Source organism: Micropterus dolomieu, linkage group LG08, assembly GCF_021292245.1.
Source record: "Micropterus dolomieu isolate WLL.071019.BEF.003 ecotype Adirondacks linkage group LG08, ASM2129224v1, whole genome shotgun sequence".
Lineage (NCBI taxonomy): Eukaryota > Metazoa > Chordata > Actinopteri > Centrarchiformes > Centrarchidae > Micropterus > Micropterus dolomieu.
Window position 1 is genome coordinate 12,997,680 of NC_060157.1, and position 26,259 is coordinate 13,023,938.

Consider the following 26,259-nt stretch of genomic DNA (forward strand, 5'->3'; position numbering starts at 1 on the left):
CGGGGGGGGGAAATAGGTGACATAAAGTTCTTGACACGTCCCCTGTGTCGCAATCGATAGAGCAGCTCCACGTTATGGAGTCTGGGCAGAGAGATAGCTCCGAGCTCTTAGTGGATCGACTCTTTCCTTTGCGCAGCTGCACAGGCTACCCCACTTTTGTTCAACTGACTGGCTGGGCTGCAGCATCAACAAAAGAGTAACGGCCCCTACCTCCTCCATCCAGGTACAGAGGCAGCTACGCTCTCCTCCAGCTGCTACGGGGTAACTGAATTATCTGAGCAAAGGAGCAACGAGAAGGCAAGATCGGAGGAAACCCAATGATAAAGGGATTTTAGTGAAAAACGGACAAGGGTAGCAGCTACAGCAGTCTTCAGCGCTGCGCAGTGGAAGCGGAGGTTGGTCATGGTCGGACGGGGACTGTGGACTGCATGTAAGCCTCGGTTTGGAAAGCGAGGGAGCAGACTTGGCGTTTTGCCTTATTTGTGCGCCGCGATAGCGAGCGCAGCCGTGTTGGCACTGCTCTTTTTTGACTTCATCGACTTATGGGTCACCTCCATGGGCATGAACACGGCGGTGGAGCCGCACGCAGGCATCATCCCCCCGCAGAGCGTCCCTCCCACCAGACCCGAGGAGTTCCTGCTCATGCCCAGTCCACTGGTGTGCCAGCGTGCCAAGCCTTACCTTATCACCATGGTAACCTCGGCCCCTGCCAATCAGCGGGCCCGCCAAGCAATCAGGGACACCTGGGGAGGGGAGGGGGATGTAAGGGGCCTGCGAATCATGACCCTCTTCATGGTTGGTGTGGCGTCTGACCCTGGGCTGGCCAAGCTGCTGATAGAGGAGGCCAGAGAGCGAGGAGACCTGGTTCAGGGGCGTTTTCTGGACACCTACTCCAACCTCACCCTAAAAACCCTGTCCATGCTGGGCTGGACCCGCCGGTTCTGCCCTCAGGCTCACTTCATGGCCAAAGTGGATGATGATGTCCTGTTCAATCCCAGCGCCCTCCTGCACTTCCTGAACAAGAGCCGTAACCCCTACGAACAAGGAGACTTGTACCTTGGCAGGGTGCACCTCCACGTGGCTCCGGACCGTGACCCGGAAAGCAAGCAATATCTCCCTGCAGGGGCCTACCCTTCCTCCGTCTTCCCTGACTATTGCAGTGGTACAGCGTATGTCCTGTCCCGCTCCGCATTGCTCAAAATTTCCCTGGCCGCCTCTGCATTACCTGCATTATCCACACCCCTGCCCCCTGAGGACGTGTTTGTTGGTCTTTGTGCCCGGGCAGCTGGTGTGCTGCCCTCCCACTGCCCACTCTTCTCTGGTGGCCCAGCTGTGCCATATGGGCGCTGCTGCTATCAGGCCATGGTGTCCATCCACCGCATCCCACCCAAGGAGATGCTGTACTACTGGGCTGACGTCCATTCACCACAGCCCTGCTCATGGCTGAGTCTGCGAGCTTCTCTGGGGTTGTGCAAATTCAGGGCGATGCTCGGGACAGCTCTGGGGCTGGAGCAAGGGTTGTGAGGGTTAATAAGAAGGAAAACTGCACTCACTGGGGCTGTGCCTCACTGTGAACAGCACAAGTGCTCTTCCGGCTGTGAAACTACGCTGAGAAAATGTCAGTGTATATTTATAGATTTATTTTTTTAAGCACTTCAATGTATTCTTTGCTGAAAAGGAGAGTTAGTATCCTCCATTATTACACTGACACATATGTAGATGTAGGCTGGAACAAACAACATTGGCATGCTGATAGTATACAGTGAGAAAATACAGCCGCTTCTATCAACACACCAAGTCTGACATCTATACGCTGCTACTTTCTTGTATTTAACACCCATGTCGTCTATCACCAGGTACTTCAATTGTAGAGTTTAGTCTATTAAGATGCCTGCCACATGATGTTGATGTTCCAAACAATCTGCGATATCAAACTTTATTTATCCAGTAGGAAGTAATTAAAAAAGAAAAATGTATTAGTGAACACTTTTTGTGTTCCAACAGAAAAATAATCATTACAGGATGAACCCAAGTAGTTTCAATAATAATACTAATACTTCCTTTATTTATATTGCTCCTTTCAAAACAAAGTGCTTTACAGTAAACACAAATAATAAAAGTTGAAAGAAAGTCCAAAACAAATGATGTAAAACAAGATAAAATTATCCAGTTACTTAGCTAAGAAAAAGCCATAAAAGTGAGTTTAAAGAAGATATTTTATAAAGGACACTGACTTTGCCAGCCTGAGATCCCCAGGCAGGGAGTTCCACAGATAAGGGACCCCGGATACAAAAGGCCCGGTGACGTGGTGGTAGGGCCCTGCCAGAGTATCTCATCAATCAGGTTTACAGAGTTAGCAGATCACAGATATAGATAGGAGTCTGACATTTTAGGGCTTTAAAAATGTGCAGTAAAATCTTAAAATCAATTCTGAAACTGGCAGGTATAACCTGTGAAGGACAGCAAGGATTGGTGTGATGTAACCGCTTCTCTTAGAACGTGTAAATGCCTGATATGTGTAATCTGAATCTTACCTGTGATTTACTGGCGAGACAGTGAGATGTACTCGGCCTTATTTGTGAACAGACAGAAGAGAAAGTTGCTTGGTTAAGCTGTTGCCTCACACATCACCGAAAATATAACCATAAAACTGATAAGATGATAAACCCACTCAATTTTATTATTTATGACCTTTCTCTGTAACAGTGACATTGTTAATGACAACTTTGGGCTGGTGTGTCTGGCCTGGGTTTGGTCTCAGTACACTGAAAGACAGTTTAAAACGTGTCAGAAGACAGCCTCACATGGTCCTGCTACACCCGTAATGGAATCAAAAGGGACAGTCTGTGTTTACACTATGGAAATAAGCTTGATTTAAATACAGTCACCAATAAACCACTCTGTATGTCCTTGATTTGCCTGATGTCATTTCTAGAAGAGAAACACACACACACACACACACACACACACACGTCTGCTTTGCTTAACTACTGAAGTGGAAGGAATGTGTCCATCTCACACCCTTTACTTGTTTTATTCCAGTAGAAAGGCGCTCTGTTATCGAACACTGGTCTTTCCAGTTTAGTTACTTTGAGGATTTTAAAAAAGCGCATCAGTCCCGTGATCGAGCTTGCTTCATTTTGAATTCAACTGTTAGACAACAAAGATGCAATGGTCACATTACTTCCTCAAATGCTTAAGTCGTGGTTTCCCCTACCACCTTCCTCTTTAAGTGTATATTCACAAATAGATATGTGTGCGATACTCAAATCCTTCCACATGGCCCTACTCATTTACTCATTGTTGACTCATCTCACAAATATGGCGTCTGATGAATTTGGGAGGGATGCAGGTTGTGCTAAGATAACTTTAAACAGTCATTCTGTTCACAAGTGAACCAAAGTTGACAACGTGTGAGCATATTTTACATTCAGTTGTGATCTCCAGCAAATCAGAAGTTTGGCATTATGTTGTTTATTTTTAGAACATATTTATATAAAAACATCTTGACATATATTTAGACAGTTCAGCTACCACAGCACTCCATTAGACAATGTCAAACACAAGTGAAAAAATATTGTCAGTAGAGAGAATAAAAGTCCCTCAACTTGATGCAAATTCTGGGTGACACCCATGTCAGCCAACGCACTTCACATTACCCACCCATGTAGACAAAGTGCTTCAGGCTACAGGCATTAAAATAGAACTGTCCAATGACTGCACTCAACATTGATTACAGATGAACTGTCCCCCATCACAATGACTCTTTACTAGCTGACTATATCCAGAATTTCTGCAAGTTGGTGTTTTGTTCCCACAGTGAAGTGATGTGTCCAAAATAATGTTTCCTTTATATTATGGGAAGTTCAACAGTCATTCTTACAGGATGTCACTGGGTTCTGGCCTGCACAAGAGTCCTCCTTTTTATTTTTTGAATCTATCCAGAGCAGATCTCTGGCTAGACAACACTGCCGCCTTCTTCTCTTTGTCCTTGATCTCTTTTTCCATCTTCATTTTATCCCCCATAGTTTTTCTGATTACTTCCTGTGGGGCAAAAAAGTCAAGAGACATGAGCCAAACACTGCATATACAGCAGAAAAGCTACAATTGCATCAATCTTTATCGTATATTCTGGATATTTTACCCTCTGGTCCACATGAGCCACTTGTTTCTTGCGCCGTTCAACATTCCCAGCAGAACTACGACCCTTCTTCTTATACTTGGGAGTAAATCTTTCTTTGGCAAGTGGGTCAAAGCCCTAGGAAGACAAAAAATGCTTTTAGAAAAAGAAGGAGAACCGTAAACCTATTATGATCAAACTTCCAGACACTAACCAGAGCTTCGACTCTGTCTTGATGCCTTTGCTCAAAGGTGGCAAGGTCAACCTGTCCCAGCTCGGTGGGGTCTAGGCTGATGAGCTCTGGCTGGATCTTCTCCAGCAGGGCTTTAACCTCCCACTCTTGCCTCTGCTTCGCACTGCGGTATGGATTTGCATCCAGACCGTCAAAGTTGGGCTCTCCCGCACCTGTAAATGTAAATAAAGGGCAAAGGTCCAAAGTTTTAATGCACAGGTTATTAAGGGTTAAGTTACATATTGGCAGCTCGTATAGCTTGTTTTACCCATCTGGAAATGCACATGAAAACCAAGCTGAACCAGTTTCCTCCAATCATTCTCAACTGCTCATTTTGACCCAGTTTTACTCAGTGCAGTCTTGTTGTTCAGGCTATCTTTAAATATGTAGGTAAAATGTGAAATCGAGTAGGACCTGGTACGAGCATGCTGGTGAAACCGTCTCCGTGTCCCACCCCGAGAACGTCCTCAAAGGGACAGAAGTGCAGCCCCCAAACTGTTCTTTGAACTCTGTGAGCCATGTAGGGTTTAGTCACTGGTGTGCTCCACACGTCCCTGTACACCTGCAGAGAGAAAGTTTCACAGACAGATATAATGATATGAGAGTGAAATATGTAAAGTAGTATATTATGTATCTGTATGCATGCTGGCTCACTATCATGTCTTACTGTGGCAAAAACATTGATCTTTTTGTTTCACCTATTATTTTGTTGCCCATAGTTTTCCATAAAAAGGAACTGAGATGCAACTGTAAATTCAAAAGGAAGTTCCTGAGAAGGACTATGTTGATTTTGTAGTTCTGATATAGAAAACAGATTAGAAACAGTGCTCAGTTGCAAAGCATGTCAGCTAAAGGTTTCTAATAATAAATAGATAAAAGATAAATGAACATTTAGTCACAATTAAATGAATCTTGAAATCAACAACTGCTTTCACACTTAGCACAACTAACTATCTGTCTCAGAATTGTGTCTCTCCAAATTGCATAATTCTTTACAGGAACCTCCCTTAAACATTGTGAGGAAATTGCAGACGCGCAAAAACAAAGTTTCACCATGTAGCCATGTCACCAGTGCTGTGGTATTCGTCTGTGGTTACAACTTTTTTGCTGCTCATAGCAACCATCCGGCTGTGTTCACTCATAAAAAAAACCCACAGCGCCAACTGAAACACTTGCTGTGCAAGCTAGATCATTTCTCTTTTCAGCTTTCAACTTTTTTTCTTTAATTCATGACCTTTCACTGAAGAACCTTGGAAGATTGTGTTACTTAAACAGTAGTACACCAGACTGAAAAGACAGTGGGGATATCATCATATAGGGAAAGAGCAGTGAGAAACAAAAGACACGTATTCCATGAAACACAAGCAGCCAGTATGATGACACGATGAGGCTAATTTAGCATGCTAGACAATAGAGAATTTTTTTCTTTATTTCGGCTGTACAAACATCACTCAAAAGACACCACAGAGAACAGCAACTGCAAGAGAACAGGGGTGGGGGATTGAGCAACAGGAAACAGAAAAAACAGAGGGCCAAAAAAAAACTGCAGAGAGCAAAAAAACCAGCTACAGCACCTGCAAGCAAACAAAGCAATCTACAAGAGTACAAGGAGGGATTCTGTTTTTTTAAAATGACAAGACATCATTAATAGTGCAGGAGGAGGTGATAAATACCTGAACAATATCCCCGGTGGCTGCAGACAGCAGCCCCCTCTGGCTCAGTGACAAACAGGAAGCTCCAGCAGGGAGGAAGTAGGACTGGAGGGGCTTGAAGGATCTAATGTCATATACCATCAGCTTTTTATCCATGCCAGATGTCACCATGTATCTGCCAAAAGAGGAGACCATAACAGATTGGTCTCTGGTGGACCCTGAGGACACTGCAGTTCATTGCTCAAAACAGAAAATGTAATAGTTGCTCAATGTGGCCATAAAGCAGTTTATGATTTGTAGATTTATGCTGCACACTTGTTGACTTGTCACCCACCTACTGTTCTGCCTTTACGGGGCAGAGCGTGTACTATTCACGTTTACAGTAGAAAGTTGCATTAATAGGAACATGTGATCCACTGCAGACTCAGTTTTTTGACTTAGTGGTCATTTAAAAAACAAACAAAAAAAAAAGGTTCGACCATTATAAAATGATGGTATAATGCACAGCCAAGTATATAACTGATCCATAAAAATATGTTGTTATCTCCAGGAGATGGGGGTTAAAGGAAGAAGAAATTATTTTGTCAACAAGGATTTATTACATTACTCATTACAAGCAAAACATTACCGTTATAAAAGGTTTTCCTGGGACTATTGTAAGGCAGCACCCCTGATGCAAAAACATTAGTATTAAAAAAACTAAAACAAAAAAAAAAAAAATCGCATTAGAAACTCAACATCCTGCTGGTGTTTTGCAGCTCTTGGCGTGCACCGTTGGAGAATCAAGAGTTGTAGTGATGTGACCAGTGGTCGTCAAAATGTTAATTTTCTAATCTGAAAAGTGAAACCATCCAGATGGAACTTGCATTCTCTATAACGGCCAGCAGGGGCAGAGTCCACTCACTGCAAAAAGAAGCATCAGGGGTTGTAGCCAATTCTATTGTCTGGTTGCGGCCACACCGACCACTGGTCGCTGCCACTAGGGGTGCTAAAGATTGTTGTCGCTGCCACACCAACCACTGGTAGCTACCACTAGAGGCACTAAAGATTGTGGTCGCTGCCACACCGACGAGTAGTATGTAGCTGCAGGACCGGAGGCTGCAGTTTCAGGATCGCAATCCTAGGACCAGAAACGCATTTCCAGGACCCTTGTTTACTTTGATACTGCCAGCTAGCTGACTGGCTAGGTAGCTAGCTAGCTATGTTACTCTTTACAGCCACTTTATCTCAACTGGCAGATGATACATTTTTTTTGTCTAATAAAGAGGAATGAATCAAAGCAATTAGATGTGTTGAGGAGTTTTCTACTGTCTCAGGCTTAAGAATGGACTCGAACAAATCTGTTTATTAGGCTAACACTTCAGGAATGTGAACTATTAGAAGTTAATGGTATCCAGTGAAGAACCCAGTTACATACCTAGGTGTGATAAGAATGAAAAACTCTGCAATAGTCTAAACTTCAGCCCTATGATTAAACAAATAATGAAAAGGTTCCAAAATGTGGTGGATGAGTGATCTTTCACTGAATGGTAGAGTTTCTACTATCTAATACTGAGGGAATATCCAGATCTATGGATCCTTATCACTGGAAATGCTTACTAAAATATACAAAGAATTAGATAAGTGGAATGGAGGTATGGAGGTTTTAAGTTTTGAAACCTTAAATTAATACTAAATGGCTAACTAAATTGATAAGAACCTTACCTTCCGTAATTAAGTAGTATTACATTTCTACTAAAATGTCAACTACAAAATCGATAAATTACCTGTGAGGTTATCAAACTTTTATAAACAAACTCTACTGGGCTGGAAATTAATATAGTATATAGATAGTATTTTATTCAAGCGCATGATTGCCGTTACTGTTCAGTTCAATAACACCAAAGTATGAACAAGACAGCAGACAAGACTTAATCTTTTAAATTGGAACCAGGCGGGAGGGAGGGCATGAGACGGGAGGCTCCACAGTCTTGGGCCGCTGCCACTAGGGGCGCTAAAGTCTGTGGTCACTGCCACACTGACTACTGTAATACACCTTTATCATAATTCTTTGTTAAATATATTATCGATTATGCCTACTTTTATTGTGCACTATATATTGCAGTTTGTGTGGTTAAAGCCCATCTACAGTAACAAATTATCTAGATCATAATTTGTTAAATATAGCCTACTAATGATAACCTTTGCTTGTCATAAATGCCTCAAGCCTACGACCCATCGACATCACCAAACTGTTGCATTCTTAATTTGTGATTTCCAGGTTTTTACCGCAGCTTCTTTCAGTTCTCATTTGTTTCAGGGTGTTTCTCCCTTCAGTCTCCTCTTAAGGAGGTGAAATGCAGCTCTATTGGGTTAAGGTCAGGTGATTGACTTGGCAAGTCTAAAACCTTCAACTTTTTCCCCCAGATGAAGTCCTTTGTTTTGTCGGCAGTGTGCTTTGGCTCATTGTCCTGCTGCATGATAAACTTCCTCCCGATTAGTTTCAATGCATTTCTCCGTAAACTGGCAGACAAAATGTTTCTGTCCACTTCTGAATTCATTCTGCTGCTACCATCATCAGTAAATATTAATGAGCCTGTTCCAGAAGCAGCCGTGCACGCCCAAGCCATGACATTACTTCCACCATGCTTCACAGAGGAGCTTGTATGCTTCAGATCATCAGCAGTTGCTTTCTTTCTCCACACTTTGGCAGAGATTAATCTGTGTCTCATCAGTCCATCAGATTGTGGTCCAGAACCTTTGCAGCTCATCTCTGTACTTCTTTGCAAATTTCAATCTGGCCTTCCGATTCTTACTGCTGATGAGTGGTTTGCATCTTGTGGTGTGGCCTCTGCTCTCTGAGTCTTCTTCCAACAGTGGATTGTGATACCTTCACCCCTGCACTGTTGGTGATGTCACTTACTGATGTTTTGGGGGTTTTCTTCACAGCTCTCACAATATTTCTGTCATCAACGACTGTTGTTTACCATGGCCAACTGTTCGACGTCCGTTTCTTTTATCATTTCTTTTTCCAGGACATTCCAAATTGTTGTGCTTGCTATGCCCAATGTTTGTCCAATGGCTCTGGTCGATTTTCCTTCTTTTCTCAGCTTGACAACAGCTTGCTTTTCTCCCATAGATAGCTCTCTGGTCTTCACTTTTGGCCATATCAACCAGCCCCAATCCAAATGCCCTCCAAGTATGGCTATAAGTGTTGTTTCATGTCCCTCTTTGCATGATAGCCTCCACTTTTTATCTGAAACAATGGAATTCACCTCTAGTTTTTCTTTGATGTCCGGACTGTTATACATCAGTTCTTCTTTTAGGATATTATATACTGCTCAAAAAAAATAAACAACACTAAAATAACACATCCTAGATCTGAATGAATGAAATAATCTCATTAAATACTCCTTTCTTTACATAGTTGAATGTGCTGACAACAAAATCACACAAAAATCCATCAATGGAAATCAAATTTATCAACACATGGAGGTCTGGATTTGGAGTCACGATGCTGGGTTGTTGCCCTCCTACGGCCTCCTCCACGTCTCCTGATGTACTGGCCTGTCTCCTGGTAGCGCCTCCATGCTCTGGACACTACGCTGACAGACACAGCAAACCTTCTTGCCACAGCTCGCACCGATGTGCCATCCTGGATGAGCTGCACTACCTGAGCCACTTGTGTGGGTTGTAGACTCCGTCTCATGCTACCACTAGAGTGAAAGCACCGCCAGCATTCAAAAGTGACCAAAACATCAGCCAGGAAGCATAGGAACTGAGAAGTGGTCTGTGGTCACCACCTGCAGAACCACTCCTTTATTGGGAGTGTCTTGCTAGTTGCCTATAATTTCCACCTGTTGTCTATTCCATTTGCACAACAGCATGTGAAATTGATTGTCAATCAGTGTTGCTTCCTAAGTGGAGAGTTTGATTTCACAGGAGTGTGATTGACTTGGAGTTACATTGTGCTGTTTAAGTGTTCCCTTTATTTTTTTGAGCAGTGTATATGTGTGGTATAGTTTTTTAAATAGTGCCTTTAATTATTAACATGAAGAAGTATTCTATGTGATGGAGAGGTAGAGTTTACCGCATTCTTTGTTTCTGGTTTCATATATATATTTCATCTCTCTTAATAGAAACTTTGCACTAATTTAAACATGCAGTGGTGAACCTCTGTAATAATGCATCTTTGGGGGAAAAAGTTTTTCCTTCCTTTTTTCTTTCCTTCACAGGTGACAACACTGGCCTTCTTGTAGGCAAGAACCAAATATAGATAGATTTATTACTGTAGGTTAACCACATAAACTGCAATATATAGTGCAACAAAAAGAATAGGCATAATCGATAGAGTATTTTTAACAAAGAAAAGATGCATTACAGTAGATATAACAAACTGCGACCTGTGGTCAGTGTGGCAGCGACCACCATCTTTAGCGTCCCTAGTGGCAGCGACGACAGCGACCAGTGTGGCAGCGACCAGTGTGGCAGCGACCAGTGTGGCAGCGACCAGTGTCTTTAGCGCCCCTAGTGGCAGTGGCCACACCGACCAGTGTGGCCAATACATGTAGCTGTAGTACCAGAGGCTGCAGTTTCAGGACCGCAGCAATCCTGTGACCGCAGTTCTAGGGCCACACACAGCAAGACAAAAGAGGATTAACCCTGTCTGCAGCTGTAGAGTTAACCGGTCGACATGCATATAATCAATAACTTAAGTTTAGGCACACACTGTGATGGTTGTGGTAAGGATAACTGGCTTCGGGGGGGCTGTCAAGAGTAACATAGCTAGCCAGCCAGCTAGCTGGTGGTATCAAAGTAAACAAGGGTCCTAGAAATGCAGTTCTGGTCCTAGGATTGCGGTCCTGAAACTGCAGCCTCCGGTACTGCAGCTACATACTACTCAGTGTGGCAGCGACCACTATCTTTAGCGCCCCTAGTGGCAGCGGCCAGTGGTCAGGTCAACCCAAGACTGGAGCATCCTGTCTCATGCCCTCCCGCAAGTCTGGTCCGCTGTCATTCATACTTTGCTGTTATTGAACTGAACAGTAACGGCAATTATGCGCTTCATTTGATAGAAGTTTGATAACTTCACAGGTAATTTATCGATTTTGTAGTCGACATTTTAGTAGAAATGTAATACTACTTAATTAGGGAAGGTGTTATAAATGTTGTCTTTCTTATCAACTTAGCCATTTATTTAGGTATAACAAGTATTATTTCAGGTTTCAAAACTTAAAACCTCCAGACCTCCATTCTTTTCTGTTGCATAGGGTGTCTTAAATAATGACATTTGTACCTCTAAATGAAATTAAATAAGATCTAATATACAATTCTAATTCTTTGTATATTTCAGTAGGCATTTCCAGTGATAAGGATCCATAGATCTGGATATTCCCTCAGTATTAGATAGTAGAAACTCTACCATTCAGTGAAAGATCCCATCCACCACATTTTGGAACCTTTTCATTATTTGTTTAATCATAGGGCTGAAGTTTAGACTATTGCAGAGTTTTTCATTCTTATCACACCTAGGTATGTAACTGGGTTCTTCACTGGATACCATTAACTTCTAATAGTTCACATTCCTGAAGTGTTAGCCTAATAAACAGATTTGTTCGAGTCCATTCTTAAGCCTGAGACAGTAGAAAACTCCTCAACACATCTAATTGCTTTGATTCATTCCTCTCTATTAGACAAAAAAAATGTATCATCTGACAGTTGAGATAATTTAAATTATCTAAAGGTCACTTTAGGCCTACTTTGGAACCATAGACTATAAAAACTTGAAATTAAACTTTTTCTAATGTTACAATCATGGTCACAATTTGTGTGTCAAGGAACAGAGAGGGAACTTCCCTCAGAGACTTTGGTAGCGACCAGAGGTTCGTGTGGCAGCCTGGCAGCCTGGCAGCAAGGCAGCGACCAGACCAAAGAATTGGCTACAACCCCCTCTCGAAAGAAGACCAGTTCCACTAGAAATAACGGTGAAATGACCCTACTTCTCATCTGAATTATTACCTCAGTTAACACTTTCATAATGCGTTTATGGTCTCAGTTTCAAATCTTCTTCAACACAACATGATGTTCATTTAGTAAATTATGGTCCTATTTATGGGGAAATAGACCAGAAACCCGCGTATGCTTTAGGGTTGGACTACCTTGTGATTGACATGTCGCTACCATGGCGACCTGTCAATCAGGATAGAGGCGACTTGTATCCGCTTCTCTGTGTAAAGTTTTTTATTAAATGGCTGTCAGCAGGAGAGAGAGCGCATCATGTTTGAGTCTGTTAGTATGTTTTGATTTAAAAATAAATTGTTTTATTAACTTTTTATTTTTTATAATTTTAACTGTAATAGAAAAAAAATGTATACTGAGGATGTATTTAATAAACGATTAAGCATATGAAGAGTATAACATAACTTATAAGTCTAAGTTTTGTTGTAACACTGATAAATAACTTTTGGAGGGAGGGACAGTAAAATTGTCTTGGGGCCAATAAGTTTCAAACCCATTGGCCCAGTGGGGCCAGTTGCAAAAAAGTTTAATGTTGAGCCTCGGACAAAAATTCTAAATTATAAGTGAACTAGTTTTAATCTGTGTGAACTGAACTTTGAGCCAGCTCTTGTTAAGCGTGAACTTGCGCGACACTGATAACAACAACAAAAATAATACTATGTTGTCCTAAGAAGTGCAAAGTTGTAAAGGTGACTCACGTGCCCGTCTTGTCTACAGTGACAGAGCGCACGCCGCCCTGGTGACAGAGCATCTTGACGAGGGCTTCTTTCTGGTTGGGCGACCAGAGGGTGACCGTGCCGTTGTGGTGGCCCAGGTGGATGATGGCATTGTGAGGGTTTTGGCACATCACGTCTAGCCGGCCAGTCTTGGTGCAGATGGCAGCCACCTCCTTTCCCACAGACACATCCAGGTACTGAAGGAAACTTGTAGCACTCTGAAGACAAGGGGGAGAATAGTTAGGTTAGTCAGTGCTGATTACTGTTGGTGAATTCAAGTTTTAAATGATCTGGAACAGAGCGCTCTTTGTCAATGTGTTTGCTTTTAAAAATTGTATTAATTTTACTTTATCAAGTTTTCAAAATGTGAGGCACAGAGGGAGAGCCGTGAGGTAGGTTAGTTATAGTGGTTTGTCTTGATTATCAACACACACAGCTCATGAAGGCAATTAAGACACTTAGACTTCCAATTCCCGCAATGTGTTCAAATGGTTTACTCCTTTTCAGAATTATAACTCAAATCTGAACGCACACACACGATAAAAGTTTAATTTGTCTTCCAGAGGAAAGCATCATCTCCAGCGTACATTGAGAAGACACGTCCCATAAATCTGCTTAGGAATCATAGAAAAACTTGCTCCTTATAACTCCAATATAGCTTATAGCTCCTTATACCTTGTGAGAATCATGACATTTTTAAGTTTTATTCAGTATCAGTGACCCAGTGACAGTTGCCTGTATCTCCATAGACATATTGCAAACAGGAACTGTTAATAGCTGCTGTGGGATATTTTTAATAACTGTGCCAATTTGCTTATAAGTAATAGGATAGGCTTAAAAATACTTTGAAAACTTGTCTAGATAGTTTTGGAAACTCAATATGTGCTTGTGCATCGTAACGGTATACTGTTTGTGGTCTCTTAGTGTTTGATACGCTGTTTTAGCCTGGTTGTTTGTATTTATTGTCATTATTGTAACAATGTTCCAATGCTGCCCTTTTGGCCAGGTCTCTCTTGAAAAAGATCTGAATGAGATTTGAATGATAATGAGATGACAAAACCTATAAAAATTTACAATAAACCTACCGCTGTGGCTAGCAAAAAGTGGTGGGGGAGGAACTGCATACGGAGAACGTCATTGAATTTGCGGATGCAGTGGAGCTCTATTCCATTGGAGTCATAGATATGCAGCCACTTCTTCTGAGCCACTGCATACATGGCCTCACTATGGAGCCACCTAAGTAAAGGCAGAAATTGGTGTTTATTTACAGAGAAGGCGTTCACAGCTGCTGGTAGGCGAGGCACGATTACAATATCCAAAGGTGCGTGCTTTATGTGGTGCCGCACAGTTGAATGACTTACTTGACATCGTTGACAGACTCCATCACGTTTATCTCACACATCAGCTCTTTGGACTGCCAGTCTATACAAGCAACGTGGCCTCTCCTCCCACCAAGCAGTAGGTGCCTAAAGTGAGGAGAAGACATCATTAACTACACACATACAGCTCAAACATTGAAATAAATATTTCTGTATCAACAAAGCTTCAAATGATTATGTATAATGTGAAAGGCTCCCTTTAAGCAATAAACCCACAGTATTAAAAGCAGTTTCCCTCAGCAACGTCTGGAGAACACAGTAGAGCTAAAAGTAAAATTAATATATGCCAGGTAAACACGAACACAACCCTGAATTAATTATAACCTGTTTGCTACCATTCGGAATTGCACAGGTGTAACTAATATTATTATAATCCCATTAATGTTATGCTATGGGCCAATTAGAATGATACCAGGGTAAACTGCCCCGCTTTAACAGGTGCAACAAAGCTAACAGGGCAGGACGCCTGTGTCAACTCATACAGGTTTAAATAAAAACTATGGAGTTCATTTTCTTTTATTGCTGTGCTAAACTAACTCGTACCATCATGCCTGTCAAAAGCGCCTGTCATCTTCCATTAATATTTAACCAAGATGACCGTTCGGTGATGTCAACATGAAACAAATGAAAGCAACCCCAAGGCAAACACTCCATACGTGGTTTGACATATTGTATGATGGGCATGCAGAGTGTGACACTGACCGTCCAGTCTTGCTGTAATCCACTCGATATGGTCCAAACTGAGACAGTTTCAGATTAAAATACTGAGGAGGAAGTGGGAGAGAGGGGGGAAAAAAACAAGTTAATAAAAAGGCAAACAACAGAAGACCTGGGAACCTATATATAAAATTGCTCTTGAAATTCAACTTAAATGTACTCCAAGCATCAGTCGCCACAGTATGCTTATGTCCAGAGAATTGGACAGAATCTTGTCATGATGGTGGAGATTCCTCCAAGGGCAAGTGCCAAGGGGGAGTCAACGAGGGCATGTCAATGACTAATGAGGCTTTGTTATAAAAAAAAGGGATGACATGCTACTGATGGATGGCCTGGACTTTGGGATCTTTATGTGAAAGATACAGGGTGTGGTTTTTTTTTTTTTTGTCTAGGTAGGAGATTTCTTTGCCTTAATGTTTTTGTCATGAACACCGTGTTCTGCTTGTTTTCTACTAATAAAGTTAATCCCTCAGACATTATGTATTAATAAGTAAATGAGTTGGAATTAAATAAAATTTAAAAATAACTAAGCACTTGAAATATTTCCACATGTACACCAGTGTCCTGTCAGTGTCCCACCTTTGCCCCAGATGTTATATCCACAGCATCAGCAATATCTTCCTGTGAGATCGTATACGTGTCCTCATCTTCATCTCCTACTAGAAACCTGAGATTAGAGGGAAATGTGACACAACCAGGCTTTAAGAGTTGGCCCTTTTCCAACACTTAATCTCAGTGATACCGAGGCAACCTGAAACTTTAATAAGAAATTACCCTGCGTCCTCTGGGAGTAGAAGGTCAAACCGGGCTGCTTGTTTCTGGGCCATTTCTGAAGCTTCTTCTGAGCGAGCTACCATGTCCCTTAGCTTATAATTCCGGCTGCGAGGCTGGGACAAGAAGAATAAAAAGGAATGAGATGTTGGCGAGTGACAAACACTTTACTAGAAACTGTTAAAAAAGAAGAAACACTGAGGTGCTTACCTTTTTAATTTTATCTTTCCTCTTGAACTTCTGCATTCTATCTTCTGGAATAGGAGCGGGCCCAGGGAAAGGGTCTGATTTCTGAGGGAAATCATATACTGGATTTACTTTGTTAAACACTAAAATTAAGTATGTTAACAGAGAACTGGGAGATATATTGATATAATATTAATTCTGGAGCAGGAAAATGTATATTGTTTTTAATCATCTGGGGCATTGCAATATTGCTTAAACATTCCCCAGGCTGTGAGACTCCTAAATTCATCCTCAGCACTGCACCATGTAAAACAGTTTGATTTTTATGACTTCTAAATTTTCCAGTCATCTAGTGGAGGAGTATAAGAGGGAACTATAACTTCATCTTGTTATACAACCCTGTGTTATAAAACCATTAGAAAAATTCTACCTTGTACATTAGATTCTTCTGCACTGAAACACTTAGTACAGCACTCTTGACTCAACATGGGTGTATTTGTCAAATAGGAAAAACTCCATTGTTTTGTTCCACAGTTACAAATATAACTGAGCTGAATTTTATGCCAAATAGGCATCACTCACTATTTAAAAAAACCTTTAACCATTCCAAAAGATGCTAAATATGTCACGATGGACTTTGGAGAAATGTGTCTAAAATGATCCACAAACCATCAAAACTATATCCAATTGATGGAACGGGGTAACCGTATTGTATATGTTATACTGTCAGGCAGTGTTGAATACAATGATTTTTTACTTGTATGGCCTGTTCAACCAACCAACCATAAATTGTTACACCTTAAAACACACCCCTTTCAGAGTAAACATACATATAATCAGGGATAGGTAGTAACTCATCACAAGTAACACAAATTAATAATTAAGTTTTAGGAACTTAAATTGCATGTTCCTTTTTAAAACTATACTTTTACTCAATTTTATGGGGCCAGAAACGTACTTTTATCTTATCTACATTTGCCATCGATACCTTCATTACAACCTGTCTGTTATTGTCCTTAAGCGAGACTTGTTAAAAACAAAGGGCTTCACTTGGAGTCACTCATAACGATACTTTCCACCATGTTGTCAGACACCTGGTCTGAGCCTGCAAAAAGAATCACTTTCTGTGGACGTAATTTTGATGGGGGTAATGAATGTTGCAGCCACTGCAGCACAGACTACAATTTTTTTTTTTTTACCTACTACTACTACTACTACTACTACTAGTCATTTTGACACCATAATATGTGAAAATAGGCATATGTTTAAAAATACCAAAATAATCCTTTAAAGGCATATTTTGTCTCTGTTGTGTAGAGCATGGCTTTCTTTGGATGGAAATTTGCTTATTTCTTCATGCCACACGCAGCACTTTCTACATAGAGCCACTCAGTCTGTCTGTTCTAAAACAAAATAAAGATAAGCTTGACCTTGGGTTACCTAACAAATGAAACGAGAAACAGCGTCTGATCTAGAGAGTTGGAGAGTCCCTGGCTGTCACCATTGGCTTCCTTTAGCAAAGATAGTTGACCCTATCGTGACCTGGGGAAATCTGTGTCATAGTACCCATAACTAATTCCTATTCAGGTCTCCCACTACGTGTAGACTTGTACTACTTCATTCAACAACAGGCTGCTCCCGTGTTATTGCCACAGTAATTCTTTAGATTGTAAAGCTTATCTTCATAGCTTTACAATGTAGCTTATCTTTTAGGAATGGTTGTATTGTATTGGGTGCCTGTGCTATTGGAGAAGGCAAACCATATGCAGAGCCCTTCATATCACAGCAAGCTCTACAGGCAACAATGGTAGGCTAGGGAGCTACAGCAAGTATGGTATTTTAAAGTTATCTTATTGATACCTTCACGTAGATAAAGAAAAACTATAATTAGTAAAATAACTATATTGAACGGAAACATCTAAAGTACATTCCTTAGGGGAGAGAAAAATACATGTTCGTGGCTTGTCAATATACTTTTTTTTATGATTTGGTGTCCTCCTTGGTCGCCTTCCATTAAGTCCACTTTGGCTCAAACAGCAACGGGCAGGGAGATCTGACACTGACGTGTCTTGACCTTGGAGTTCACCTCTAATGTCTGTTGTTGAATGAAGTTGTTCTGGGCTCTTTGGTTACCATTCGTATTATCCATCTCTTCAATTTGTCATCAATTTTCCTCCACATCCAGGGAGGTTGGCTACAGTCCCGTGGAGCTTATACTTCTGAATAATATGTGCAACTGTAGTCACATGAACATCAAGCTGCTTGGAGATGATCTTATAGCCTTTACCTTTAACATGCTTGTCAATAATTATCTTTGTTATCTCCTGACAGCTCTCTCCTTAGTTTTCTGATGTCTATGTCGTACACCCATGATACCAAACAACTCAGACTACTTTTCACCCTTTAAATATGCACACTCACTGATTACAAGTTTGAAGGCACTTGTGATGCATGTTAAACACCTTAGTTTAACATGTCCCTATGGTCGAATTAATTCCAATCTTTTCTAGGGATACCATCATTTTTGTCCAGGCCAGTTTCATTATTTTTTTTTTGTTTTTTTTAAGCAATATCTGACTTTCATTAGTTAATTTTCAGTAAATGTTTATTTATTATTACTTTTGTCAGTTATTTCAGGGACCATTGAGGGTTTTTCCTTTCTTTTACAAAAGGGTACCAACAATTTTTTCCATGTCTGTACTTCAGTAGGCTTGGAAAGAAATGTTTTACTTTATGGTAGTAATTGTACTTTTACTTGAGTAAACATGTTCAGTACTCGTCCCACCACTGCTTATAATTACAATCTTAATATTGCTCGTATTATTGGTATTTAAAACACTGTGATATTCTGAAGACCTACCTGTCTAAATGACAACTTGATGCTGAGTCACAAAACAATGCCTTTCATTCTCGTTTCTCTTACCCCTGATATGAATCTCTTTCCATTGCTCTGAACCCCTCCTTGTTTTCTTTTCTTTGATTTCTGTATCTTTTGCTTCTTCTGCTGCACAGCCTGTTCAGTCTGTTCTCCTCCTTTCCCCACTTTGTTCTCATCGTTCCCCTCCTCTTTTGGCTCCTGCCAGTAACGAGCTGGAGGCTGTTAGAGGGGAGCAAACGGTGGCAAGTTAGCAGCAGCGACATTAAGGAGAGGACAGAGAGTTTAGTCTATTTGTTTGTGCCCAGGTCACCTCGAGCTCCTCGAGCTCCTCCAGCCCCCCCTCCTACAATTACTTGCGTTAGCTGCCTGATGCTAGCAAATGGCCAGCCAATGCTACTGTCAGTCTGAAAGGCAAAAGTCAGCCTTGGCTGACGGTATGAAAAGTTTGACACGTTTGCATGGACGTCCCCTTACTTATGACTTATTCGTAGTTACCTTCTTCTTTTTCCCCACGTGTGGATCATTCACCGTTGCCTCGCTGGAAGACGCCATCTTTATTGTGTACGTTTTCCACGTTCTTCTTCTTTAGGGTTTAATGGCGTTTGGCAAACCAGTTTAACGGTGCATTACCGCCACCAACTGGACTGGAGTGTGGAACGAGAGATTAAGCAGGAAATAAAAAAAATAAAAAATAAATAAATAACCAAAACAAGAACACAAACAAACAGAAAGCAAAAAACACCCCACAAAATGTAAATTCTTTTATCTAACTCAGTTTCTTGAACAAACTTATTTATATGACAATATATCTGGCATGCTGTTTTCCCCAAGAGACCTGTCAATGAGACATTATGATGTTTTGCCTTCCTTAATGACTGAAAGAGGCGTTCCCTATTGATAGTGTATCTCCTACACTGAAGGAGAACATGTTCAACTGTTTCTGGTTGGTTACAATATATACATTTCCCAGTTGGGTGCTTGCCTATTTTATATAACGAAAGGTTGAGACCTGTATGTCCTATTCTCAGACGAGTGATTAAATTTTCTTCCCTAGGTTTCCAGCCCACCATCCTCCCAGCACCAACCTGTCTCTAGTCAGTACATTATATAGATGCCATCCAGTTTCACTATGGTCCCAATGCTCCTGCCAAACTGACTGTGCATAGGTCCTGATAAATGTCTTTGCTTCATCTTTAGTTAATGGGGTTTTTAGGTCTACATGTTTGATTTTGAGTGTTCCTTTGGCCAGAATATCCACCTGCTCATTTCCCTCCACACCAACATGGAACCCAAAGGAAGCATGTGGATAAACCTTTAGCTCCATCCTGTACAATATAAGGAATATGTCATTGATGATATGGATCTAACTGATGATTTGCCAGATTTAATACTCATAAGTGCAGACAAGCTATCAGATGCAAAAACAGTATTATTTGTTTCCCTCTCTTCTATCCACTACAGGGCCAGTAATATTACAGTCAGTTCTGTGGTATACACTGACACATGATTTGATATTCTTTTCTTAATATATGACTCACTTTCTGGGATATAAACTGCTGCACCTGCACGCCCTGTATCAGGATCTTTGGCGCCATCTGTGAACATAAACACAGAGTCTGAAAAATGCAGATCAAAATAATTCTGTACTATGCTGCATTCTGGAAGTTTCTTTGACATATCCTTCAATTCCTGCTGTATGTTTAGGTCTACACTTGGTGTTGGGAATAACCAGGGAGGAATGGAAGACAGTGACACTATAGGGCTGTAATCTAATTGTCTTAATCCTATGACTTCTGCCTTTGCATCACCAATCCACCCACAACTTGTGAAATTTCCAGCAATCTATTAAAAGACTCTTGGCAGGATGAGAATCACATTGCCCCTGGAGATTAATCCAGTATGCCAGCATTAACGTTACTTGTCTGATTCTCAACAGCATTTCTCCCATTTCCACCTGCATTGCTGATACCGGAGATGTTCTGAATCATCCACTGCAAATTCTCAAGGCCTGAGCTTGTAATACATCCAACTTCTTAAGGTTTGATTCTGCTACACATCCATAGTCAAAAACAGATCTCATGAGTGCCCAGTATATATTTTGTAGAGCTGCTCTCTACAAAATGCTCTCTCACTCTTTTCCTGACAGACAGCGAAGTATATTGATGACCTTTTTACATTTGATCTCAACTTTGTCTAAATGAGTTTTCCATGTGAGCTTCTCATCAAACCAAACCCCAAGACATCTAACTGTTTTGACTTGCTCAAGTGGCTGTTCATATAACTTCACGGAAATTGGAGTGACTTTATGCCGCCTTGAAAAACAAATCAACTGTGTTTTTGCTACAGATAATTTGAATCCCCATTTATTTGGCCATTTTTCCACAGCAACTATTGCAGCTTGCATTTTCTTACTGACGTGCAAAACATTGCGGCCTCTTATCCACAGAGCCCCGTCATCTGCGTACAAAGATTTCCCTACGCTTTGTTCAACCTGAGAGAAGATGTCATTTATCATTATGTTGAATAACAGCGGGCTATACACACTACCTTGCGGAGTCCCATTCTCCCCCTTAGATACACTGTATAGAGTATTCTGTGCCTACTCTTACTTGTATTTCCCTGTCAAATAAAAAGTTCATAACCCAATTGCTTCAACTTAATTAGTAACCCTTCCTTCCAGAGCATATCGTATGCTTCTTCTACGTCAAATAATACAGCTATCAATATTTCTTTGTTGGTCTGTGCTTTCCTGATGTCTGATTCTAAGCACAATACTGAATCCATTGTATTCCGACCCCTACGGAACCCACTTTGGTACGGGTACAGAAGAGCTTTAATCTCTAGGAAATATGTTAACCGCTCAGTGACCATTCGTTCCATAATTTTGTATAAATGTGAAGGTAATGCAATAGGTCTGTAACTAGAAGGGTCTGACTGATCTTTTCCTGGTTTTGGAATGGGCACTATTATTGCTTGTTTCCAAGCTAAAGGAAGTTTTCCAATATCCCAGACTTTATTAAACAATCCCAACACCGTGTCCAGTGCACTATCTGTCATGTGTGCCAACATTGCATAACATACATTGCATCTTTCCCTGGAGTGGTCTGACGAGCACTCGTAATTGCTCTTCTTAGCTCAAACATAGTAGATCTAACGGATCTAACACCTCCCTTTTCTCTATTATTTTGGGATTCTCCATCAGGATTTTATCTCTACACTGCCCAGCTTCATCTGTGAGATTACATGAACTATGAACCCTTTCAAATGTTTGTGCCAGAAGTTCCGCCTTTTCTAAATTATTGACAGCCATTTTGTCCTTGGTGTTCAACACTGGTATCTCATAATTTCTTCTAATCCCCCCCATTCTTCAAATCATGCCCCACACATCGGACAGCTGTACTTCCCTTCCAATAGTGCTACAATACTGCCTCCAAAATGTTCGTTTTTGTATTCTTATTGTCCTCCTTACTATTGCTTGGGCTCTCTGGATCAATGCATCCTGAGAGTGAAGTTTCTTGAGTTCTCTAAATGCTTTATTCCTGGCCTTTATGGCTTTATTACGTCACATCTAACTACGTAACATCCAGTTTTAGATTTTCTTCTTAGAATTTTATTGGCAATGAAATGGTGACTCAATTTTGTAAAACCAACGTCCTTTTCTCTCCTTCCCCCTTTGCTTTTGCCACCTTTTCTTCAATCTCTGTTGAAATGTAGTGGAGAATATTTTAATATGAAAAAGCAAAGTTGACATGTTTTGGAAGAAGGTTCCTCCCCCTAACACACTGCGTCAAATTGTTTTCTATCACGCCCTGATCACTTTGTATGCCAGACATCGAATTTGATTAGTTTCCTTTAAATGCCGCATGACACACAACATGGAAGTGTCCCTGAAAGGCTGAAACATATCCACAGCAGCACATTGCTCAAGTGCTCACTGAGAAGAACTGTGCTCATGTGAGGATTTTGTTTTCATTTCCTCCTAAGACTTACTGAGAAGAATTTTTGAAAACGGGCCAGTACTCTTATAAAACACGTGGGAAACGGGAGTACTCTCGGATACCCCGGACATACTTTTCTTTAATTTGCCAGAAAAGAGCTGTAGCTCCAAGAAAAACACTGCGAGAACAAAAACAACTTCACATGTTCTTCTTCCCATGTGGTATAACCTCATTGGCACTTTAAATGAGAAAGACTGGCATGTGTTTGAGTTAAACCCAAATTCCCAAGTGATGAACATTGTTTAAATATGCACACAATATGTTCCAGAACAAATACTGTTTCCCCTATGTAACAGTTAAAAATAACAAGGGAAGTAGGAAGACTTGTTTGTCAGGATTATTTGGGACATCTGAAGAGTGTTATCGATGCATCTTTCCTGTGCATATTATTGCGCAATGTACAACATGTCACAGTCTGAAAACAGGGCAATGAAGGGTTAAAGCCTTTACGGAAATCAGCATGAAAATCTGTAGGGAGAGGGAGGAGCCGGAACTTTTATTCATATCTAGGACTGAATTACAACCGAAACCCTGTTATGTAATGGGAACAAAGAGGAAGGCGAATAGTTGGATTGTCTGGGAACAGAAACAACAGCAGGAGAAGAGAAGAGTGTCAGAAATACGGCAGAGAAACCAGCAGTGCTCAGCATGTCAGTTGATGTGGACAAGGTTTGTCTAAATTAATGAATCACTGCAGCTTGTCTTCAAAGAGTTGTTTTTCCTTTAAGTAGGACTCATAACTTGTTAAACATGTTATGCAGAGTGGATAAGAACGTATATGTAGACTAAAGTATTAAAAATGCATGCAAAAGCCTTTATATCTATTTGAACAATATATACTTAATCTTTGAGCACACTATTGTCCTTTTTGTAGAAGTTTAGATCAATCTGACTTCACTGTCTGCAACTGATAGTGAAGTTACTGAACCTTGTCACACAATGGTCATGTATTTATACGTTTTAATTATCTTCCTTTTTCTTTTTTCCCCCTTTTTGTAGATGAATTTACCTTCTCGACCAGAAATGATAGATTTCCAGGGAGTCTCAATGGTCCACTATTTCACAGACAACTGGGCGAACGTTCAAAACTTTCAGGCCAGGCCAGATGATATACTTATTGCAACATACCCCAAAGCAGGTCAGCCCGCAAACACGGACTTTCTACTGTAGCTGTGGAATAAACGTGTGTATCAAGGTGAGGGGTTTGGATTAAATCAGTCTTTTTAATTTTCCTCCATCTACCTTTTAGGAACCACCTGGGTCTCTTACATCCTTGATCTGCTGTATTTTGGTCAGACATCCCCAGAGCGTCAGACATCCATGCCAATCTATGAGAGAGTGCCCTTCTTGGAGCTCACCATCCCATCTTTGGATTCAGGTTGATTAGACGGTTAAACATACTCACCATTTTTCACATACACAAATCATACAAACATAAAGTTATTGTTGCTTAAAGTTAAACTTATTTGGTAAACTTTAGCAATGTATCTGAAACATCTTCATTAGTATTGTGTGTTGTGTTTCTAACAAGTGTTTACCACACTTCAGCAGTCAAGAAACTAGGTTTTATTTTTACTTCTTCATATAGGAAAAGATCTGGCGGACAAGCTCCCCACCTCTCCTCGCCTCATTAAAACTCATTTTCCAGTCCAGTTTGTGCCACAGTCCTTTTGGGAGCAAAACTGCAGGGTCAGTAGTTTGCATGTTATTTACATTACATCAACATATGATCACATGATGCTGAAACAGAGGACAGAGTAACTTCAGCAGCATTAAGGATATTTCTAGTGCTGGGCGATCAAAATTTTAATCACGATTAATCGCAGGTTTTTCTGCGATTAATCGCATAGTTATGCACAAAATTAAATAATTAATTCTAAACTAGTGTATTGTGTACTTAACATGCGGAGCACTGCCTCCCTGTCTGATCACCAGAGCAAAGAGCAACGCCGCAGGGCCAAGTGACTACGTTGTGATTTTAAGAACATTCCTAAGACTGACATCTTCCCCAATACTAATCAGCGTGTGTAGCTATCCACTTCACTATGGCATCCAGCGTAAGCAAGCATTAAGCCTCGAATATACTTGTGAGCGGACACGATTGAACCGCCGACCTTCTGATTAACGGCCAACCCGCTCTACCGCCTGAGCCACAGCCGCCCCATATTACAAACAACAGTTGAAGGAAGAGGAGGAGCTGTAGGAAAAGGATGATGTAGAGAAGCAGCAGGAGAAGCAGGAGGAGAAGGATAATGGAACCAGAAACAATGACAGGTACAGGGCCAGTGTGCAGGACTGGGTAGGCAATTATCCATAGAAAGAATTAGAAAACGGATTATCATTAGTTATATTTATTACTGATGCTCTTCTCATACATATGTAGCTGTACAATCAGTACAAGCAGAATCAGGGTCCAGTACATGGGAAGCTGAGCCAGGGATAGATGACATTCATGCAAGAATAATGCTTAACGTGTCCAGCCCTAGATATTTTATTTAAAAGCTGAATGATGACAAACAGAAGCAGCAGAATATGAGGCATGTCTATTTCCAGTTACCACAACAAACACTTAGGTGTGTAGAAATGTATTATGTCTCATGTATTGTCAGATAAAAGTGTTTTCTTCTTTTGTAGATGATCTACGTGGCCCGCAATGCCAAAGACAACATGGTGTCTTATTTTCACTTTGAACGCATGAACATGGTCCAGCCAGAGCCTGGAGACTGGAACAGCTACATCCACAAATTCATGGAGGGAAAGAGTATGTATGAAAAATTGCAACAACAGAGTAGGGTTTTTTGTTGGCACAGAGCTGCACCAATTTTTACTGAACGCTACTGAAGTGCTTACATGCATTGTTCTGTGGCTTCAGTTGTGTTTGGACCCTGGTATGACCATGTGAACGGCTGGTGGAAGAAGAAACAGACTTATTCAAAAATCCATTACATGTTCTACGAAGATCTGACTGAGGTATTGTATTTGTTTTTGTGGGTATCTTCCCATTCAGGTTACTTTTCCAAAGTTCTCCTCTAGTTGGTAATGATGTAACAATGATATCTGGTTGTTGTGTTCCCAGGATACTGGTCGGGAAATAGACAAACTCTGCCACTTTCTCGGTTTGTCTCCTACAGCTGAGGAGAAGCAAAGAATTACAGACAGAGTGCAGTTTGATAATATGAAAAAGGACGACATGACCAACTATTCTACGCTCTCAGTTATGGATTTCAAAATTTCTCCTTTTATGAGGAAAGGTAACCAGATAAATAAATAATAAAATGCGTGACAAGAAAGAAAAAAGCAAAGAAGAAATCCTTCTTTAGCTAAAATACATGACTGTTTTTGTGTGGTTCTACAGGGAAGGTTGGTGACTGGAAGAACCATTTCACTGTGGCGCAGAGTGAACAGTTTGACGAAGACTACAAGAAGAAGATGAAGGACCCAACACTTCAGTTCCGCACTGAAATTTGAACACTGGACATGGCTATGTGGAGATGGGTATATGATTGCCTAGACATGTGGCATTTCTGTAAAACAATTGCACCTAATGTATTAAGTTGCATGTGACAGCAGAAGTGTTTTTCATATTTTTTAGATCTGCAATTAAACAATAATA

The 26,259-nt window shown here is 40.9% G+C and overlaps 3 protein-coding genes across 3 annotated transcripts; 2 read left to right on the forward strand and 1 right to left on the reverse strand.

Moving 5' to 3' along the window:
* The first annotated feature begins 56 nt into the window (after positions 1-56).
* Positions 57-2,914, forward strand: b3galt4 (UDP-Gal:betaGlcNAc beta 1,3-galactosyltransferase, polypeptide 4). Its single transcript, XM_046055550.1, has one exon. The coding sequence runs from the start codon at positions 403-405 to the stop codon at positions 1,522-1,524; it is 1,122 nt and encodes a 373-aa protein (XP_045911506.1). The 5' UTR covers positions 57-402; the 3' UTR covers positions 1,525-2,914.
* Positions 2,915-3,458: 544 nt separating this feature from the next.
* wdr46 (WD repeat domain 46) lies at positions 3,459-19,266 on the reverse strand. The gene is made up of 14 exons (XM_046055547.1): positions 19,144-19,266; positions 18,694-18,867; positions 15,795-15,875; positions 15,588-15,700; positions 15,393-15,480; positions 14,799-14,860; positions 14,079-14,183; positions 13,803-13,953; positions 12,700-12,935; positions 6,026-6,179; positions 4,767-4,914; positions 4,335-4,525; positions 4,145-4,258; positions 3,459-4,044 (listed from the first exon to the last, which is right to left on the reverse strand). Exons 1-14 carry the CDS (start codon positions 19,198-19,200, stop codon positions 3,925-3,927), a joined length of 1,794 nt encoding a protein of 597 aa, XP_045911503.1. The 5' UTR covers positions 19,201-19,266; the 3' UTR covers positions 3,459-3,924.
* Positions 19,267-23,116: 3,850 nt separating this feature from the next.
* LOC123974706 (cytosolic sulfotransferase 3-like) lies at positions 23,117-26,238 on the forward strand. Its single transcript, XM_046055554.1, has 8 exons — positions 23,117-23,315; positions 23,646-23,784; positions 23,896-24,024; positions 24,235-24,335; positions 25,281-25,407; positions 25,519-25,616; positions 25,723-25,897; positions 26,002-26,238. Exons 1-8 carry the CDS (start codon positions 23,295-23,297, stop codon positions 26,112-26,114), a joined length of 903 nt encoding a protein of 300 aa, XP_045911510.1. The 5' UTR covers positions 23,117-23,294; the 3' UTR covers positions 26,115-26,238.
* Positions 26,239-26,259: the final 21 nt, after the last annotated feature.